The following is a 22,292-nucleotide window of genomic DNA, read 5'->3' on the forward strand; positions in this document are numbered from 1 at the left end:
ATATAAATTTCTTTCTCCAATGAAGATATTCTTTGACATTAATGTGACATCATAAATTTTTTCATAATTAAAACCTTGTAGTAGCTTTATAAAAATGATGAAGCTAAAAGAAAAATTCCTAAAATGTTCCTGCTTGTAATGTGTATGGGTCATTGTAAGAGGAAAACAACTCCTGGAATATTAATCACAATTCATCTAATTCATGAAAATTCTCTGCAATTGCATCGTACAAATCGTCTAATTGATGGAAATTAGTCACAAGACTTTGAAAAGTTTACGAGTCTAAATGGACACCATTTTGATGTATACATAATTATCTTCAAAGCTTGACTTAAGCTGAAGCTGATGATATCTTGTCTTCCAATCTGCTTCTCAAAATTATGTTTGGCCAATAGTCACTTGGGTTTGAAAACAAAACGGCCAAAAATGGGATTTCCGAATGCGACAAACTGTGAGCCCATCACTAGTAGTGTAGGAAAAAAAAAGGTTTTAATAAAAATATGAATTGTCTTGCTGTATTAGATTTTAGGAATACAGAATTACAAATCAAAAACATCTTTGCAAAATAATATTTAATTTGAAAAATGAAAAACCCATAAATTCAAATCTATTTCTAAACTTTTTTTTTAATATAGACACATAGCATATTTACCTTGCATAGGTCTTCAAGGGATCCATTATTAAGGCCTCAATGGTCCATAAAATTTAACATGTAAATACCATATCCAGAACTGCTTACACTAATAGCTTAAATTATTTTCCCATGAATACCATCATTATCCTTGTGAACACCAACTTAGTTAGGAGCTTTAGAACACCTAAAAATCAAGACATATAACTCCGATAAACTATACCCATTGCGACTCCCATTATTCATGTAACATTTCTTAAAAAAATTCAAACACGAACTCACCAAACAAATCCTGCCAACTTAGGAATAAAATAAACTTTTAACCATAGTTCTCTTGCCAAAGGAATTGATTATCCTTTTAGACCACTAGTGGAGGGTAGAAAAAACTATGGCAATTAGATAGGATAAAAGCCATCATCAAGGCTGAATTGCTAAAATCATCTTTGCAACAAGAGCTTGCTTAGTAAACTAATAATTATTATTAACAAAATTATGAAAAAACAACGTGACTAAATATAAGATGTTATCTCAACAATTTACAATTACAGTCAAAATGCATGTGCTACTAAAAAATTTATTTTACACAATATTCATTTTAAATATAATTGTAAAAATTACGCAAAATTGTTACTTATAGCATATGTTAAGAAAAGCTTGCATAAACTTGACCATAAATATTTTTAAATAGAATCTATGAGCTTGCAAATGAAAAGAAATATATTTAGATAATTATAGGGTGTTAACTTCAAAATACTCAAGTAATGATTGTAACAGGACCTAAGCCTGATAGGGTGTTAATTGTTAGTAATTTTGTTGTTAATTTCCCCTTTTATTCTTGCCAAATATCGTTTTAATTATTAATATTTACTTATATTTGGTATTGAGACTTAATTTCAGGAACAAAGCAGAAAATTACCAAAAAGGAGGAACTTTTATGGGAAAATGGAGACTTCTAAGGACCTTGGACTCTTGAATTGGTGGGGACCACAAGCTAGTGAAAGGCATTTAGTCATTTTGGCCTTTCAAAGAAAGCAACGTAGAGAGACTTGGACCAAGAAGTAATTTGGAGGCTTTTGTCCACATGTGTGGGGACCACAGGAAATAGCTTTTAGGCTTCTTTCTTTTGGCTTTTTAAGGGAAGACATACAGAAGCAAAAGGAGATCCTTTTTAGACGGCTTTAGTTTCAGCTTTTAGTTGAGTTTTTAGTTTTCTTTCTCTTCTCTCTGACTGGCCTCTAACGCACGCCAGGTGTTTGACAATATTCCCCAACGGGGAAACATCCTTTATTCCTTACTTTCTAGTAAAAAAAACAATGCCTTCGCAATTTATTAACTGGTGTGGTGATTTAATTATGTGGCGTGGCTAAGTCTTCCATCTAGTCAAGGGTCAACTCGACGGCGCAGTCCCGAAAATCTGTGAGATCTAATTAGTTTTCACGCGCTCCTTAATTTATTAATATTTGCACGTTGCCTGCTTGTATTTTCATGGGATTATTTTATTACTTGGATCTCAAGGGCCCGATGTTCAATGTGATTTATTAATCTCGTGTCAATTTAGTCAATTAAATCCGTAATTGTTTGATTGATTAATATTAGTGGCAACTGGTGTGTTTACAGATTAGGGGAACGTGCAATCTAATTTAAATAACCCTCGTAGCGTGTTATTGATTAGGGCTGGGTGTTTCTGGCTATTAATGCAATTGGAAAATTAATTCCTACGGTCGTACCTAGGAATACTCTTCTGGTTAAGGGTGATTAATGGTCGTACCTTGGTCATCTATAAATTAAGGAAAAATTGGTCATTAGAGCTCCTCGATGGCTATAACTAGTCTATTAATAAAGTAAGTGAACCTCTTTTGCATCAATGATCGGATAAATGGACTGTGCCTGAGTAGTTGTATCCTTGACTAGAATTTATTTATTCTTGATTTAATTCCTGTTATATTTGTGCTAGTTAATTATTTATTTTTAGTTGGATTGTTTAATTGTTTTTAGTTGCATATCGGTGAAATCCCCCTCTTACCAACTGGACTTTAAAAGAGACAAATATCCCCAATCCCTGAGGAGACGACCCTACTTGCCACTGTCTACTATTTAGTACATTTCGTCAATTAATTAATTCAGGTATATCGGATTCAGCAAACTCTTCGGGAACAAAGAAAAGGGCAACGGTACTTCCCCATAGTCGTCAGAACATGGGAGGGTTAGGCGGGAACTGAGGAGGGAACCCGGCTTGCTGCATAAATGCCGCGAAATTCTGCGCCATATTGTGAATGTTAACGTCCATGTGTTTCTGCCGCGTCTCAAGCCGCTCGACCGTGTTTCGGAGCTGGTGCCATTCCTCGGCCGTAGGGCCGGAGGGGGGAGCGGAAGAAGAAGGACCGGGATCACCGCCCGCTGTGGATGCACTGGCAAAGGATGAACGAGGAGGAGGTCTAATCGGTCCCGGGGGAACAATCTCCCACCCGTTGTCACCTTCCCGTACCAAACCCATTCGCTCCAAGCACGGGATGTCCAAAGCCTCCATTTGACAAGCAACATGTAAATCATGGTTAGAGAGATCAAGCAACTGCAAGTTAACAGCCAAATTGGTGATATACGACCCAAGAATCAAGGGGCGCTTCTTTTTTGTCAAAACAGACTTAAATTGAGAAGCGAGCCAGCACCCCAAATTAACCTTAATATTATTATGCATGCACCATAAGAAAAAGAATTCTGGCTTGGACAATATACCCGAGCTATCTCGCCTACCCGAGAAACTATACGCTAGGAAGCGCTGGATGTAGCGAGAAGCCGGGTCCTTGATGTAAGAGCTCTTGGACTGGCGAGGATCATAAGGGGCAGGGTCGACGGATAACGCCTCCCACATACTGCGATAACGAGAGAAGAAAGGCTCTATGTAGTCGCACGCACTCTCGGCATACTCCCGAGATGCGGCATAGGCCGGATCAATGAAGCCAAAAGCTAAATTAAAATCAGTAATCGACTGGTGGAACTCCTGACCCATCAATCGAAAGTGAATGACATCGGGGGTAGACACAGAATAACCAGTAGTAATGGTGAACTCAAAAGTGGCATAGAACTCCCTAACCAACTCAACAAAGGCAGGGAGATCAACAATACGGGAATATGGGCGCCACCCAATGCCATTGATCAAATGGTGGAAGGGGTCGCTAATATTTAGAAGGCCCAAGGTGGCGGCGTCCAGATATCGGCAGGGAGTGATTTGCCGCTCACAACAAACAGCATATCGCTGCTTGTCGGCGGCCCTAGTGAAGTGCAAATTTCCCCCAAAATGTGCAGGGTCAGAAATATGGACGCCCCTCTGTCTCCTCAGGCGAGCTCTCCTCCCAGAGGAGGAAGGTTCGTGCGAGGAGTCAGAGGCGGGAATAGTGGGTTGGGGTGGTGGAGGCTGTGATTGCCTAGGAGTCCTAGACTTAGACGAAGATCGAGGCCACACCATGGTGACCAACAGGGAAACCAAAACAATAGAAAGCACAATACAGGAATCAAAGAGCTAGAAAAGGACCCCAAGCAAGTCCAGTATACCCAACTGAGTAGCAATTATAAGCGTCACGGGCGCCCCAATAAGCAAATATAAGCGTCACGGGCGCCCCCAAATTGAACCAGCAATCGCAGCAATTCACCCACAATTGGACACCAAATATATGAATCAGACACACGTGAACCTAAAACCGGCGTCACTGTCTCTAAATGGACAGTCAAGAACCCAAAACAGGTTACTACAAGCAGCAATTAACCCAAAGAGCTAGCATTTCCAGCAACTAATGGTAAGAATCGAGAGACAGTTCAGGCACCAAAACTCAAGAATCGAATAGGCAGTCCAGCACAGAGGATTAAGAATTGGAAAGCAACACTGCAACCAGTACCACTGGTGCACAGACAGGAAAGAATTAAATTCAACGGCAGCAACTCAATCACAGGAACTTAAACTTTAAAATAAGCAAGAATCTTCAATTTGGAACCACCACGATAGGCCAAAAATCTCAACCAGTACTACTGGTGAGTCACAGGGAAAACTAAAGCAAATGGCCAACTCAATAATGTAATCGATGCCAGAAAATATCCCCAAACGAAACAGCAAATAAACGTAATTTTGCCTCAAAATTGACCCTAGAAAATGCCCAAATTATCACCCTCTTGGATCCAACAAGAAATCCAACCTGTGAAAAGTAGCAAATGATTCCAGAATTTGGCAATTTCAGCAACCACAGGTCAAAATGCGAACAACAACAGAAGTACAAGGTTATTAGCTCGCAATCAGACAGGCGACCACATAAAATCAATGAATGTAAACAAAACACTCCAACCAGTACCACTGGTATACACACAGGGAAGGTCAGACGGCCAACAATTCAACAAATATCAGAAAATATCCCCACATATGGTAGCAATTAGCCCCAAATCTGTCCAAAATGAACCCCAGAAATTGCTTAATTCAACCCCCAAATATCGCAGCAAATGCCCCAAAATTAGCCCCAGCAAATGTCCAAAATCACTGCCTGCCAAATTCCAACAAAAGGCCCACGAAACAAAAAAACGCAAATATCCAGCAATTTAAGGACCAGAGGACTACTAATTAAGGTGGAAATTGGAATACCTCCACCTGCCAAATTTGGGCAGGTGGTGACGCGTGGCAATGGAGCTAGTGGTGCCAATGGAGGTTGACAGGCCAGCGGCTGCAGGTGGCGGTTGCTGGGGTTGCGCGTGTGGTGGAGCAGAGCGCGAGAGGGCCGCGCGCGAGGGCGACGCAGCGTGAAGCTTGGCGGCGCGCAGGGGTCAGCTGCGGGCGGTGGCTCGCGGCAGCCCTGGTAGCGCGCGAGGGAGAACAGGGGCTGCGGCGTGCTGAGCTGAGGAGGAGGCGCGCTGGCGGCGCGCGAGGAAGTTGGAGGAGAGCTGGTGGTAGAGGCGCGCGAGCTAGTGCCTCGCAGGTCGTGGGCTAGCGGCAGCGCAGGCTGCGGTTGTCGGGTGAAGAAGAAAAGAAAAAGAGGAAAAAGGAAGCAGCGGAGAAGAAGGAAGAAAGAAAAGAGAGGAAGAAAGAAAAGAAGGAAAAAGAAGAAAAGAGAAAAGGGAAATGTTTTTTTTTTTTTTAAATTACTCCAACGCAAATTGTCCAGATTAAAAATTGCTTAAAATTTTTTCTTTTTGGAATTCAAATTTCGAAAATTATAATTGCTAAAATACTTTTTTTTTTTGAGTCGTCAAACATGGCGTGGGCACGCCAAGATTAGAGAGCATCCACTGCCTTCGAGAGTTACCTTACGCACTTTAACGCGTGCCCTCCTCGCGTGGGCACGCCAAGATTCTATTTTCTGCCGGTGTCGCGAGATGTTGAGAATTTACCAACACGGCGCGGGCACGCCATGTTTTACTAACATCCTCTACCCATGGGACTTGGACTTAGACGCTTAACGCGTGCCCTCCTCGCGTGGGCACGCCAAGATTACCTATCCTGATCAAAGTTAGAAAACATCAAGAGTGACTAGTACCCACGTGAGAAACGACCTAATTAAATAATTAAGCACTAAAACAACAAAATTAACAATTGGGTTGCCTCCCAAAAGCGCCTTTCTTTAACGTCTCTGGCTAGACGTAGCCCCAAAAATTTGCTTAAACTAAGCAAGCAGGGTCTTCCAAGTGCATCATCTCCACCCGTTTAATTGGAACCCCTTCATAATACGGTTTGCGACGATGACCATTCACTACAAATTTCTTCTCAGTCTTCAAACTTTGGATCTCTACTGCACCATAATGAAAGACATTAGTCACAACAAAAGAACCAATCCAACGAGAACGTAATTTACCTGGAAATAACTTCAATTTGGAGTGATACAGTAGAACTTTTTGCCCACATTCGAATGTCTTCCTTGAAATCTGTTGGTCATGAAAAATTTTATTCTTCTCCTTATAGATTACCGCATTCTCATAGGATTCATTGCGAATCTCTTCCAACTCCTGTAACTGTAACTTTCTTTGGATTCCGCCCTCCTCAATATCCATATTGCATTACTTAACCGCCCAAAATGCTTTATGCTCGAACTCCACTAGAAGATGGCAAGGCTTACCAAATACCAACCTATAGGGAGACATCCCTATAGGTGTCTTGTAAGCGGTCCTGTATGCCCACAAAGCATCTTCCAACCTTGAACTCCAGTCCTTCCTATCAGGGCGGACCATCTTTTCCAAAATAGACTTTATTTCCCTATTCGAGACTTCAGCCTGGCCATTGGTTTGTGGATGGTAGGAAGTGGAAACTTTATGAAGTACACCATATCTTCTGAACAAAGCAGCAATTGTCTTGTTGCAAAAATGCGTCCCCCTATCACTCACAATTGCCCGTGGCATTCCAAATCGCACAAAAATGTTAGACTTTATGAAATCTGCAACCACCTTAGAATCATTAGTGCGGGTGGCTTTTGCTTCCACCCACTTCGAGACATAATCCACTGCTAGTAAAATGTATAAAAATCCACAAGAATTTGGGAAGGGACCCATGAAATCTATACCCCAAGTATCAAAAATTTCAATGAAAAGCATGGGCACCTGTGGCAGTTGATCCCTTCGGGATAAATTGCCTATCCTCTGACATTTATCACATGTCTTACAAAACACATAGGCATCCTTAAACAATGAAGGCCAATAAAATTCACTTTCTAAAACCTTATGAGCAGTTCTCCTGGGTCCAAAATGACCTCCACAGGCAAAAGTATGACAAAAAGCTAAAATCGATTGAAATTCCATTTCACTTACACATCTCGTCATCACCTGATCCGCACACCTCTTCCACAGGTACGGGTCATCCCAGATAAAATACTTGGCGTCGCTCTTCAATTTATCCCTCTTCGATTTTGGCCAACCTGCAGGAAAATTATCGGTTACCAAATAATTGACCAGATCAGCATACCAAGGCAATTGAGAATTTAAAGAAAATAAATGCTCTTCAGGGAATGCATCCTTCAATGGTTCACTATCCTCTCCAACGGGGATACGACTCAAATGGTTGGCTACTAAATTCTCTGACCCTCTTTTATCTCTTATCTCCAGGTTAAATTCCTGTAAGAGCAATATCCACCGTATGAACCTCGGTTTTGCATCTTTCTTGGTCATCAGGTATCTCAATGCTGCATGATCAGAAAATACAATCACTTTAGCACCTAACAAATATGACCTGAATTTTTCTAAAGCAAAAATAACTGCAAGAAGCTCCTTCTCAGTGGTGGAGTAATTCAACTGGGCTCCATTCAGGGCGCGGGATGCATAATAGATGACGTGAGCTGCCTTTCCTACTCGCTGCCCCAATACAGCCCCTACAGCATGGTCACTGGCATCGCACATGATCTCAAATGGTAAATTCCAATCAGGGGGCTGGATGATTGGAGGTGAGGTCAACAATTCCTTCAACTTGTCGAAGGCTCTCTCACACTTGTCATCAAACTCGAAAGCTACATCCTTTTGTAGAAGTTGGAACAACGGGGCTCCAATTTTAAAAAATTCTTGATGAACCTTCGGTAAAAACCTGCATGTCCAAGAAAAGAACGCACCTCCCGCACATTTGCGGGGTAAGGTAATGCCGATATAATGTCTATTTTAGCCTTGTCAACCTCGATACCCTTAGACGATACAACATGACCTAAGACTATCCCGTGGTCAACCATAAAATGATATTTTTCCCAATTAAGCACAAGATTAGTCTCTATACACCTTATCAGGATCAATTTCAGGTTATCTAGACATGTATCAAAACTATCACCATACACACTGAAATCATCCATAAAAACTTCAATAATTTTCTCCACATATTCTGAAAAAATACTTACCATACACCTCTGGAACGTTGCAGGCGCATTACACAACCCAAATGGCATTCGTCTATAGGCAAAGGTCCCGAACGGGCACGTGAAGGTTGTTTTCTCTTGATCCTCTGGGGCAATTGCTATCTGAAAGTATCCTGAAAATCCATCCAAAAAGCAATAGTAAGCCCTACAAGACAAACGTTCAACCATTTGGTCAATGAAAGGGAGAGGGAAATGGTCCTTTTTGGTGACGGCGTTTAGCCTACGGTAGTCTATACATTGCCTCCATCCAGTGGGCTTGCGCACTGGCACGAGTTCACCCGTTTGGTTAGCGTCTACCGTCACTCCTGCCTTCTTTGGGACTACCTGGACCGGGCTCACCCACGGGCTGTCTGATATTGGAAAAATGATCCCCACATCTAGCAATTTTAAAATCTCTTTCTTTACAACTTCCATCATGAGGTGGTTGAGCCTCCTCTGAGCCTGCAGAACAGGTTTAGTATCCTCTTCCAGTCTAATCCGATGCATACAGACGGCCGGGTTGATCCCCTTAATGTCTGCGATTGTCCAACCTATCGCCTCTTTATGCTCTCTAAGGACCCGGATCAGTTTCTCCTCTTGGGTTTTTGACAATGCTGACGAAATAATCACCGGGAGTGTCTCATTATCACCCAAATACGCATACTTCAGGTGCTCTGGTAGGGGCTTCAATTCCAAAACAGGCGCCTGCACCACCGATGGCAATACCCTCTGGTGAGGTTCGGGAATGAATATAGGTAAAACTTCGTACCTTTTTGTGGAGGTTGGCAATGAGTGTAATGCTCCTATTGTGCATTTTAAATTTTCACTCCACTCCACCTCAGGAGTTGTTTCCAACTCGAGGTGCTTGGTCAAAGCTACCTCCAACTCATCCCTGCAAACAGTTTCAAATACTTCCTGCACCGCAGGGTCAATAGCACTCACAGAAAAAATTGAGCTAAAGTTGGAGTTTGAGGGATATTTCATAGTATCAAAGATATTAAAGTGCACAATTTCCCCATCAAATTCCATGGACAAGGTACCCTTATTAACATCAATTTTTGTTTGTGCTGTGCTCATAAAGGGTCTACCCAATAACAAAGGTGAGGGATCGGGGGAGTGATCATCATCCATATCAAGTACATAAAAATCAGCTGAAAACACCAAATCATTAATTTTCACCAACACATCTTCAACCAACCCATCAGGATATGCATTAGTTCGGTCAGCTAATTGAATGATTATTCCAGTTTCTTTTAATGGACCTAGCTTTAGAGAAGCATATATAGATTTAGGCATGACATTAATTGATGCTCCCAAATCCAACATGACCCTTCTAATCACAGTGTTCCCTATCCTACAGGGGATAGTAAACATACTTGGGTCCCCGCACTTGGGTGGAAGCTTTCTCTGCAGTACCGCTGACACATTTTCCCCAACAATGACCCGTTCATCTCCCCTCAACCGCTTTCGGTTGACATACAAGTCCCTTAGGAACTTGGCATATTTTGGTACTTGTTTGATTGCGTCTAAGAGGGGGATATTTATCTCAACCTTGCGAAAAACCTCCAAGATCTCCTTCTCCTTATCCTGTTTCTTCGATTTTTCCAACCTGCTAGAAAAAGGAGGCGGGTTAGTTTTAGCTGTAATTACTGGGTCAGGAAGTACCTTTAGATCTACACCATTGCTGTCCTCCCTTTCAAGCTCATTTTCGATCTTTTCCTCATCCTTATCCTTAGGGATCACAGGTTCAGGCCCCTGAATTTCTTTCCCGCTCCTTAGGGTCATTGCGCTCACGTTCTTCCGATTTAATTCGGGCTGAGATGGCAATTTACCTTGGTTCTGGGAATCCAAACGGTTGATTGTTGTGGCCATTTGATTTATCTGATTCCTTATATCCTGCATTTCGGAGTCCGTCCTTTGCTGATTTTGCATAATGGTTGCCTCCGTCCTTTGCTGATTTTGCGCCATGGTTGTCATCATTTATTTCATCATCTCCTCCAAAGATGGACCAGAGCTTGGGGGCGGAGATGGTCGGGGTTGGTATTGCTGCTGGTACCCTGGTGGCTTATTTGACACAAAGTTAGACTGCCTGTTCGGTGCAAAGTTGGGTTGCCTATTCCCTCCATAACTGAGGTTGGGATGATCTCTCCACCCGGGATTGTAGGTACTTGAGTAAGGGTCGTACTGCTTTCTTGGCGCGGGCGCGTGGCCAGCCATGTTCACCTGTTCTGCAGTTTCTTCCTGAAGCATTGGGCACATGTCTGCAGAGTGACCCATACCAGTGCAAATCCCCCACACCCTGGCCTGAGATGCATTCCCTACAGCCAATTGCCTAACAAACGAGGTCAACTCAGTTAGCTGCTGCTGCATAGAGGATGTCTCTACCTCATTCACCTTACGTATTGGGACGTCCTCTCTCGAACTGAATTGTTGTGAATTCTCTGCCATCCCCTCTATTAACCCCGTGCCTCCTGAGGGGTTTTGTTCACCAGTGCCCCTCCACTTGCAGCATCAATTATGCTCCTGTCTCTGAAAAAGAGCCCCTCATAAAAATACTGTATGAGCAACTGCTCACTTATTTGGTGTTGGGGGCATATTCTGCACAATTTCTTGAACCGTTCCCAATACTCATAGAATGACTCCCCTGGGTACTGCTTGATCCCGCAAATTTCTTTCCTCAGACTTGCAGCCCTGGACGCAGGAAAATATTTATCTAAGAACTTTTTCTTCAATTAGTCCCACGTGGTGATGCTACCTGGTGGTAGGTAGTATAACCAGTCTTTTGCAGAGTCCTTCAAGGAAAAGAGAAATGCCCTCATTTTTATCTACTCTTCTGTAATGCCCGGGGGCTTCATACTGTTGCACACGACATCAAACTCCTGCAGATGCTTATACGGCTCCTCACCTGGTAAACCATGAAAAGAGGGTAAAAGAGAAATCAGACCAGATTTTAACTCAAATGAAGTGTTTTCACTCAAACTCGGGAAAGTAATGCACAAAGGCTGCTGATTTAAATTAGGGGCAGCCAACTCCCTTAATGTTCGTGCATTAGCCATGGGGATTTCTTCTTGCTCCGAATCACTCGAAGTGTCACCAAATGAATCTGTTGGTTCAACTCCTGACTCAGGTCTCTGAGATGTAGCACTGGAATGCTCCTCTCTGAGCTGTCTGGTTTCCTTTCTCGTTCTACACGCGGTCTTCTCTACTTCAGGGTCAAAAATCAAATCACCTGTACGAAAAGACCGAGGCATACACTAGAAAAATACCAGAAAATTAGAACAAAAATGAATTTAAAAAAAGAAACAAATAATAACGCCAGTCCCCGGCAACGCGCGCCAAAAATTGACAGGTGCCGAACCTGTACAATAATAATAATAAAAACCTAAATACCACCAAAAGCAGTCAAAAATTAATCCTAGGTACTGGAGCAGGGATTCTAGGTGTGCAATGGATTACTTGATTCACCCTGTTCCCGAAGAGTTTGCTGAATCCGATATACCTGAATTAATTAATTGACGAAATGTACTAAATAGTAGACAGTGGCAAGTAGGGTCGTCTCCTCAGGGACTGGGGATATTTGTCTCTTTTAAAGTCCAGTTGGTAAGAGGGGGATTTCACCGATATGCAACTAAAAATAATTAAACAATCCAACTAAAAATAAATAATTAACTAGCACAAATATAACAGGAATTAAATCAAGAATAAATAAATTCTAGCCAAGGATACAACTACTCAGGCACAGTCCATTTATCCGATCATTGATGCAAAAGAGGTTCACTTAATTTATTAATAGACTAGTTATAGCCATCGAGGAGCTCTAATGACCAATTTTTCCTTAATTCATAGATGACCAAGGTACGACCATTAATCACCCCTAACCAGAAGAGTATTCCTAGGTACGACCGTAGGAATTAATTTTCCAATTGCATTAATAGCCAGAAACACCCAGGCCTAATCAATAACATGCTACGAGGGTTATTTAAATTAGATTGCACGTTCCCCTAATGTGTAAACACACCAGTTGCCACTAATATTAATCAATCAAACAATTACGGATTTAATTGACTAAATTGGCACGAGATTAATAAATCACATTGAACATCGGGCCCTTGAGATCCAAGTAATAAAATAATCCCATGAAAATACAAGCAGGCAACGTGCAAATATTAATAAATTAAGGAGCGCGTGAAAACTAATTAGATCTCACAGATTTTCGGGACTGCGCCGTCGAGTTGACCCTTGACTAGATGGAAGACTTAGCCACGCCGCAGAATTAAATCACCACACGAGTTAATAAATTGCGAAGGCATTGTTTTTTTACTAGAAAGTAAGGAATAAAGGATGTTTCCCCGTTGGGGAATATTGTCAAACACCTGGCGTGCGTCAGAGGCCAGTCAGAGAGAAGAGAAAGAAAACTAAAAACTCAACTAAAAGCTGAAACTAAAGCCGTCTAAAAAGGATCTCCTTTTGCTTCTGAACGTCTTCCCTTAAAAAGCCAAAAGAAAGAAGCCTAAAAGCCATTTCCTGTGGTCCCCACACATGTGGACAAAAGCCTCCAAATTACTTCTTGGTCCAAGTCTCTCTACGTTGCTTTCTTTGAAAGGCCAAAATGACTAAATGCCTTTCACTAGCTTGTGGTCCCCACCAATTCAAGAGTCCAAGGTCCTTAGAAGTCTCCATTTTCCCATAAAAGTCCCTCCTTTTTGGTAATTTTCTGCTTTATTCCTGAAATTAAGTCTCAATACCAAATATAAGTAAATATTAATAATTAAAACGATATTTGGCAAGAATAAAAGGGAAAATTAACAACAAAATTACTAACAATTAACACCCTATCAATTCCCCCCACACCTAAATCATGCTTGCCCTCAAGCATGAGAACAACAATTGAACACCAAAATTTGACCATGGTTGTTACTCCAACTGCCGTATTGCCAAGACACCAAGAAAATCATATATCAAGCGACACAGGTCAAGATCCAAGAAAAATCATTCCGGTTAGCATCTAAACTACCAACTCCTCCAATTTAAAGCAAACTAATCTAAGAAAAAGGAATGGTTGCTCACATTTATCAGCAAACGGTTCAATTATTAACCAAAATCTCGATATTAAGATCACAAATAGGCTAGCTGACTTTCTTTTTTTTTCTCTTTTTTTTTTTCCTTTTTTTTTTTTTTGGGAATAGCAAAAGACTTAGTCTCTAGCCATTTAGAGCCTTTTGACGCAAGGTCCAACATTTGTCAGATGAAGGAGCCCGGTTACTCAACTCCTATCGCTATATGACCACGTACTCATAGAAATCACTACCTTTTGACGCGAGAATCGACACTTTAGGTGAAGATCCCCGGTTACTCGGTAGTAGCAACTAGCGGAGCACAGTCAATTCTTATTTATAACCATACAGCACAATAACTAAAAATAACACAAAAATAGCAGCAGTCAGCCCCAAATTTCCAAACATGGAGAACTAAAATTAATAATTGGACCAATTCACATGAAAAATGCCAACAATCATTCCCTATGCCTAGAAAAGTTAACTAAAAATTAGAAAAGTCAAGCACTTGTTGATATTCACCAGAGAGATATTCCTGACTTAACCCCCTTAGCTTGATACATCTTTTTTTTTACTAAAACTTGGCAATATCAAAATTAGAGACAAAAACCAACATCCGACTTGGTATCCAAATTAGAACTGACCACTAGAGAAAGGAAGAGAAGATAAACGAAAATGCGGTAACCATTAAACTAAGAGCAAAGGAAAAACACCAATCAGGGACTACTAGCACTCAAACAGGGACCCCCCCCACACTTGAAGGACCCGAAAATCTGTGAGATCTAATTAGTTTTCACGCGCTCCTTAATTTATTAATATTTGCACGTTGCCTGCTTGTATTTTCATGGGATTATTTTATTACTTAGATCTCAAGGGCCCGATGTTCAATGTGATTTATTAATCTCGTGCCAATTTAGTCAATTAAATCCGTAATTGTTTGATTGATTAATATTAGTGGCAACTGGTGTGTTTACACATTAGAGGAACGTGCAATCTAATTTAAATAACCCTCGTAGCGTGTTATTGATTAGGGCTGGGTGTTTCTGGCTATTAATGCAATTGAAAAATTAATTCCTACGGTCGTACCTAGGAATACTCTTCTGGTTAGGGGTGATTAATGGTCGTACCTTGGTCATCTATAAATTAAGGAAAAATTGGTCATTAGAGCTCCTCGATGGCTATAACTAGTCTATTAATAAATTAAGTGAACCTCTCTTGCATCAATGATCGGATAAATGGACTGTGCCTGAGTAGTTGTATCCTTGGCTAGAATTTATTTATTCTTGATTTAATTCCTGTTATATTTGTGCTAGTTAATTATTTATTTTTAGTTGGATTGTTTAATTGTTTTTAGTTGCATATCGGTGAAATCCCCCTCTTACCAACTGGACTTTAAAAGAGACAAATATCCCCAGTCCCTGAGGAGACGACCCTACTTGTCACTGTCTATTATTTAGTACATTTCGTCAATTAATTAATTCAGGTATATCGGATTCAGCAAACTCTTCGGGAACAGGGTGAATCAAGTAACCCATTGCACACCTAGAATCCCTGCTCCAGTACCTAGGATTAATTTTTGACTGCTTTTGGTGGTATATAGGTTTTTATTATTATTATTGTACAGGTTCGGCACCTGTCAAAGCCAAATCTATTATTACTCGAAAAACATTTTTATCAATCTTTAGAAACAAAAAATTAATTAGAAATTGAGATAAAATCAATTTCTAGATGATAGTTTATTGTTAAGTTTGAAAAATCTTACTAGGAAAATATGATAATGAAGTGTAAATAGCCAAACACATTTCATGCCCTTCAACCCAAGTTCAGCAATCTAGTAATCAACGAAAGCGTCCACTTATTTTCAAATCTAGTGTTTCAATTATTTATGCAACTTACTTTGCTTTATTTGACGGAACATTTTGTAACTACCCTAAATCAATTTTCGGACGAACTTTAACCATTTGATTAAGAAAGTTTTACAAAAATTACCACCATAAGAATACATTTTTTAAAAATATATGTATGGAAACATCAAATTTGGTCAACAAAAATAATCAGCTTACATTAATTATTTTAGAAATTATACTATGCATTTCTCTTCATGTAATAGTGCCATTAATTTCTCCAACAGTTGCATGTCTATTTTTCTCCTAGTCAATTGAATCTATGATAGTAGATACATTGTTTTTACTACTAAAATAGATTCTTCTTAACTCATTCCAGTCAATTGGTTTTTCTTTCTTTTCATCAATCTTGACTTTCACTTTGATTGATTCATTGTCATCCCTATTGATTTTCTTTTCTCTTTCACCACATAATGCTTATTGTTGAAACTAACACTATCTTCTGTTTGATACTTTCTAAGGTATTCTTAACAACTGCTCAGTTATATGTTCTTGAACTTTAAATGCAACATTCCTTTTACCTGCAAAAATATTTTTAAATCTTATTATTTTCATTGATGTACTTATTTCTGTAATATTTTTATTTAGACAAATCTCAATATTATCATATATTAAATACAAATTACTATCAAATAAAAAATTTAGAAAAATTAAATTAAAAAGAATAAATATGCACTATTCATGCCAAGTGTTATAGAAACTCATTATTTGACTGAAAGAAGTGGTCTCGATAGAATTCCTTTACAACTTGAAAATTCTTGCATTTCACAAAAATATAGTCTATTTTCTTCTACTGAACACGATGTTAGATCATTGGTTATACAATTGCAACTCAATTTGGGAAGGATATATATATATATATATATATAGATATAGTACTTTATTTAATAATTTTTCATGGGAGCCAAAAGTATGTAGCCTATTAGCATCAATTCATTTGCTATCTTCACATATTTAATCTATATATTTTGTAAAATATATAAAAGTAAAAAAGGGAATCATATGGCACTATAAGAAAATCGAGCTTTTGTGATAACAAAAGGTCGTCACTGAAAACCAAAAAGTCATGATTATATGGATATAGCAATGACTTTTTTCGGTTGCAGGTTCTATGTCATAAATGGGTCCATATGACAATTTTTTGAAGGCCTGTCATAGAATCTTGTTATTCAATGACGAGGAGAAAGTCGTCACTAATGGATATTATTTTGTGATGATTTTTCTTGTCACTGTTTCACATATGTTTTTGTCATAAATGTAGCAAAAGTCGTCACAAATTTGAAATCTACAGTGACAACCTGAGTTTGTCACTTTCAGTCTTATTATTCAGTGACAAGAATAGTCGTCACTTAGTGAACTTGCATGTTAGTTTGAAAGTTGTCACTGAGCTTTGTTTTGAAAAGTTGAAATTGACCATTGTGAATATAGCATTCCCATAGCATTTCCAACAAATTATAGCAGAACATTCAATTCGACAAAAAGCAAAATTAAAGCAGAATGAAGCCCCAAATTCACATATATGGCCATAAACATCCGTAAATTCATCAAAACAAAAGTCAACCAAAAATATTGGGTCCCAAAGCCTACATGATCAGTTCAAGTACTAATGGCCGATACATATCCATCTCAAAAGATAGAATACTAGATTTCTAAACTAAAACATAGACTGTAATACCAATGTCAAACTTCAACCATCTTTATCATCATAGACTATAGCACCAAAAGTCGTCATAAATTTGAAATCTACGCTAACCATGGTAGTGTCTTAGAGTGTGAAAATGATATTTGTCCATGTACGTAATTCAAGAAGTTAGTATGTATATTTATGTGTGAGTGTATTAATGTCCATATGTTAGCATTTCTAGGTGTAAAAATAATGTATGTCCATCCAAACAATTTAAGAAGTTAATGTGCGTATCGATAAGTGTGAAAATATGTGTTACTTTGTCTATGTGCGTGAAAGTTATGTATGTCGATCAAAGTAGTTTAAGAAGTTAGTATATTTGTATGTGTTAAAGCCATTATTGACAAGTGTCAAGCCTGTACAATAATAAATACATGTTCAAATAAAATATAAAATTTTTGTATATCATGATAAGCAGGGTCGAATCCACATGGATTGAGAAAAATTAGTTTCTTCTAGAGTCCAGAGTAAAGGGGTTTTTATAAAAATGGGAATAATTAAACAACTTAAATAAAAAGGCCTAACTTATAATTTATTAAAAATGAAACAGTATTAAATAAACTCTAACCAAGAAATAACTTTGGAGGTGATTCACTCAATTGATCATTGATGCAATGATAATTTCATTTACTCACTAATAAATAAGTTATAGTTGCCAAAATAATGATGATAATCAACTTCTCCTTATTATATTGGTGATTAAGGTACGACCGTTAACCACTATCTTAATCAAGAAATAACTTTAGGTACGACTTAAAGTTCAAGTTTCCAATAACTTTACGAATTAAAGAAGCTATGTTCTAACCAAATAACATGCTATTAAATTAGCCCATAAATTCCCTGATACAAATCCAATCATGCCAACTACCACTATTTTAAAATAATTAAATAATTACAGATTTAACTACTCTAATTGGCTTTAGGTTATTAGATGAATCTAAATTTCGGGTCCTGGATATTCAATTAATATAACAGCCATAAAAAATAAAATTAGAGAATATAGAATATCAATAAATAAAAGAAATAAATATAATTAATTCGATCTCATAATTTTAGATGAACCAAATCCCTAGGTATTTCTTGACTAGAATGACGAGTTTAGTTCATCTCCATTAAAGAAGTCGCGCTCAAAATTGTCAAACTAATTAACATGACTATTCTCCAAATTATGAGATGAAGTCCAAAAGAAACGAAGAGAAAGATGTTCTTGTTGTTTCTTGCTAAAAAGAAACATACCTACTACCAGTGTCCCCCGGGAGAAAGAAAAGGTAAAGGAACGATAATGCCTCCAATTTTTCGTTCCTACTTCTACTAAGCGAAATCAAATTGGTTCCAGAAAACCAAATCTTATCCGAATAAACCAGCATCCTAGTAGGAATAAAATACCATCCATCTGGTGAAAAATCCAACTCTTGTGACTTCAACTCACTGCTTGAGATCACGAGCCAACTCCCGAACTTCTTGAATGTGCAGAGTTTAAGCTTTGACATGCCTACGCCGAACAGCATAAAAACCCAATGCAAATCATGTCTTTAATCCCTTTTTGCTCCAAATTCCTGCAACCAACACCAATTACCAAAAATAAATAGAATCTACCAATTAACACAATATTTAGTAAAATAAAAGAGGGAAACAATCATAAAAGTTATAACAAAAATGCAACCTATCAATTGTGTATGTGTTAACAAGTCTTTGTATGAAAATGTGTTTATGTGCGCGAAATAATCATTGTGTATGTATGAGGGAGGATACTCCATCATCTTCAAAACCATAATTATATCAATAACCTAACTAATATTTATCAAATATTTTTGTGGTAATTAAACTTCTCAAGTAGTCTAGCATTTTTCTCAATAAAAGGATTTATTGTTAGAGTGTTCTTGACTATTTCTCAAGGCATGTGCAAAATTTATGTATCTTGTAAAATCATTTTTTCTTTCTTGCATTAGTAATAACCATTTTATTTTATATTTTTCATTTCATCTTATATGTCACTTCACGTTTTTCCATGAAGAGGATAAAGATACTATATTCAGTCAAGACTCAATTGAAAGTAATAATGCAGCCAGTGGGTTAACAAATGATATTGATAAATATGTTAAAATATATGAAATAGTATGTTGACTTATATTTGGGTTCATGGGTTTGAATTGATTAAACATGACCCAACCCAACATTAACCGAATATATAGTTGGACGGACTGGATATAATCTATGAAAACCTTTAGCATCTATTCAGCTTTATATGAAAGTAAGCTTCATGTTCACACAATTATCAATATTCTATTATTTAGTATTTCAAGAATACTTTTGTAGTAAAAAAATTAACTACCATTGACGCAGTTATTTGCTTTTGTAAAAAAAAAATTATGTTCATCAAACTGCAAATAAAAAATTATAATTGTTAAATTTTAACTTGGTTAATATTAATACCCAAACCTATATAACTTATTACAAACAATACTTTCTCTAAACTCCATTATTATGCCAACTAAATGTTTTCTTTGAACTATTGGTTTACGTGTCACTCTTTTAGTGTTTTAAAATGTATTATGCACTCTTATTAATAAGTATGTCAATTGAGTGTATTCTAGAACACTTGATTTATATGTGAATGATGATTTGATAATGTGTAGTTAAAGATTTTTCAAATAGTAGATTTTTTAAGTTGTAATAACCAATACATCTAAGTATGCTCAGCACTGTATGTGCTACAAGGGAAAAAAAGGGAAGAAAGAAAAATTGAGTTGCCTAATAACACCAAAAGATTTCTAATTATATATCAAGATCAATTTGATCAATTTTATAATTTAACTCATCTCCATCTAACTTTCACAGCAATTTTTTTAACAGCTGTTCAAATTTCGGTGACTAGCGCGGGATATGCATATAACAATTAAGCTCATTCTACAGTCAAGTTTTGCATTTATAAAATCTTAAATATCCCAAATGCGATTTTTCACTAGTATACGAGTCGTGATTGAGTATAGGGATTAATTGTCGAACCCACATGGAAGATTGTTAATTATCGATAATTTTCAAACTCCTTTATTATTTAGACTATAACAAGTACAAGAAATTAAATTTATACTATAAACATGAGATAAAAGTAATAAAAATAACAATGGAAAGCTCTTAGAGGTATGAAATTCCTCACTACTCTTACAAATGAAATTATCAATTAATTGAATGGTGTTATCTTGGTTAGTTATGACGTAATTTCCTCATATATATGAAACCTATTCTCGTAGTGAATTAATTATACTTGTAACTAAGTCATACCTACTCTTGTGGTTATGAAATTAGTTACAAGTTCATTTCTTCAATGAAATTATTTGAAACAAGTTACTAAAACCACATAGGTGCACCTCTACTCTCGTGAATGTACTCCCTAAATTTATCACTTATTTGAACTAGTGTTAAATCTTAATTTTCATTGCAAACTTAACATTTTAAGATTATCACAATTAATGACCGGTTAATCATGATTAGAAAGCAAAAGTGATAAATAAATTGCTCAACATAATATCATCAAGTAACCAAACTAATATCACAAGTAAAATATAGAAAGTTTATCCATAATTTTAGACATAAACTTTAGCAAAACATAGAAACAAACACCAAACTTGTATTATAATTAAACATAAGAATAAACATAAGAAATAAAGAGGTAAGAGAGAAGTCACCATTGTCACTTGTGTTCCAAGCATCTCCATCTTTATCCTTTATCTCATTCAAGTTTAGCTAATACAAGAAATGATGGAAACTATACTACTCTATACTAAACTAATGAACTAACCTAACGAACTAAGAAAACTAGTGAAGACTATATTTGGGTAGTGTCTCTAGCCTTCTAAAGTTATGAAAATGTTCTCCAAGACTCTATTTATAGAAGGAATTTGTGCAAAAGACAAAATGTTAAACCATGTTATGATTCTCCTTGAACCTATAAACAAGCCAGATTTGAGTTATAAAGTTCTTTGGTAGCTTTCTTGAACTGTTTCCACCAAAATTCCTTATTGGAAATAAGTTAGAAAAGTTGTGTGAAAGTAGAGCAAGTTGATGTGCAAGTTCAAGAAATTGGGGAGAATATGCAGGCTCTGAATACGTGAGCTGATACCACGTATTTAGAGTTCACATTTTCATTTCTACAAATTTAGTATCAATTCAACTGATATTTTCTTGATGTGGAGGCTGAACTGGCTATTTTGCAAAGCATGAAAGTTGTATCCTTTTGCATTAGCTTTCCAATGCCTCAAGAATCATCCAATTTAGAGGTCTGTAGACTAAAAACTGACCAAAAGACTCTTGACTAGTCAATCCCCTGTTTCAGCTTTTGACAACAAATATTACCGATTGTATTTCGACTTTTTGACAAGAAAAACCCATAAACTGGATTTCAATGTATTTCGACTTTTTGACTAGTCAATCCCCTGTGTCAGCAGCCATTTTGTCATGTGGTCGAACACTTGGGGCAGACACGTGAATAGTGGATAGAGGGGCCACTTGTCATCCATCCGAAGGATAGATGGTCGAGATTTACTTCACCTAAATACCATGGACGGCTATGATTGAAGGTGCATCAATCCGCAAACTGTTTATGACCTGGTACTATCCACAAACTATTTATGCTAATGCACCGCATAGTACCAGATCATAAATAGTTTGCGGATTGATGCACCTTCAATCATAGCCGTCCATGTATTAGATCGAGTAAATCTCGACCGTCCATCCTTTGAATGGATGACATGTAACTCCTCATATCCACCGTCCACATGTTCACCCCTGAGTGTCTTTGGATGGATGGTTGATATTTCCAAAAGAGGTTCACTGCCCTAATATCATCCTGTGCACTGTTATTTAGCCACAAGGGAAAGCTTGAATCCCATTTAACATCAGAGGTTAGCTTCACAGCAAATTGAGCAAGAGTATGAACACACTTATTTCCAGTTCTATATACAAGTGAGAAGGTACATTGGACAAGCATTTATTCTGAGCAGACAAACATCTCACTAGAATAATCATCCTCATTCTTTCCTTGGATTTTTTCTACTATAGATTTAAGATCTGATTGGATCACAATCTGCTGCCACCTTGCCTCCGTTGCCATGATTAGAGCCATTCTTATTGGCTCTGCTTCCTCTATCATTTCGTCCCCTTTTTGTTGTTTTTTTACACCCCCAA

At 37.8% G+C, this 22,292-nt stretch overlaps 2 protein-coding genes and 1 non-coding gene across 3 annotated transcripts; 1 reads left to right on the forward strand and 2 right to left on the reverse strand.

Moving 5' to 3' along the window:
* Positions 1 to 6,262: 6,262 nt before the first annotated feature.
* LOC113700717 (uncharacterized) lies at positions 6,263 to 6,652 on the reverse strand. Its single transcript, XM_027221173.1, has 2 exons — positions 6,457 to 6,652; positions 6,263 to 6,393 (listed from the first exon to the last, which is right to left on the reverse strand). Exons 1-2 carry the CDS (start codon positions 6,650 to 6,652, stop codon positions 6,263 to 6,265), a joined length of 327 nt encoding a protein of 108 aa, XP_027076974.1.
* Positions 6,653 to 6,658: 6 nt separating this feature from the next.
* Positions 6,659 to 10,434, reverse strand: LOC113700718 (uncharacterized). The gene is made up of 2 exons (XM_072060078.1): positions 8,729 to 10,434; positions 6,659 to 8,168 (listed from the first exon to the last, which is right to left on the reverse strand). The coding sequence occupies exons 1-2, from the start codon at positions 10,432 to 10,434 to the stop codon at positions 6,659 to 6,661; spliced, it is 3,216 nt and encodes a 1,071-aa protein (XP_071916179.1).
* A 609-nt stretch (positions 10,435 to 11,043) lies between these two features.
* Positions 11,044 to 11,150, forward strand: LOC113702591 (small nucleolar RNA R71). Its single transcript, XR_003451227.1, has one exon. It is a non-coding gene; the product is annotated as a small nucleolar RNA R71 (small nucleolar RNA).
* Positions 11,151 to 22,292: the final 11,142 nt, after the last annotated feature.

The sequence above is a fragment of the Coffea arabica genome, chromosome 7e (genome assembly GCF_036785885.1).
Source record: "Coffea arabica cultivar ET-39 chromosome 7e, Coffea Arabica ET-39 HiFi, whole genome shotgun sequence".
Taxonomy (NCBI): domain Eukaryota; kingdom Viridiplantae; phylum Streptophyta; class Magnoliopsida; order Gentianales; family Rubiaceae; genus Coffea; species Coffea arabica.

Coding starts and splice junctions, on each gene's coding strand:
- LOC113700717 (XM_027221173.1), bottom strand. CDS start 6,652: ATGGATATTGAGGAGGGCGGAATCCAAAGAAAGTTACAGTTACAGGAG. Junction 6,394..6,456: donor CAAATTGAAGTTATTTCCAG/GTAAATTACGTT, acceptor ATTATGGTGCAG/TAGAGATCCAAAGTTTGAAG.
- LOC113700718 (XM_072060078.1), bottom strand. CDS start 10,434: ATGGCGCAAAATCAGCAAAGGACGGAGGCAACCATTATGCAAAATCAG. Junction 8,169..8,728: donor CGCAAGCCCACTGGATGGAG/GCAATGTATAGA, acceptor TTGGACATGCAG/GTTTTTACCGAAGGTTCATC.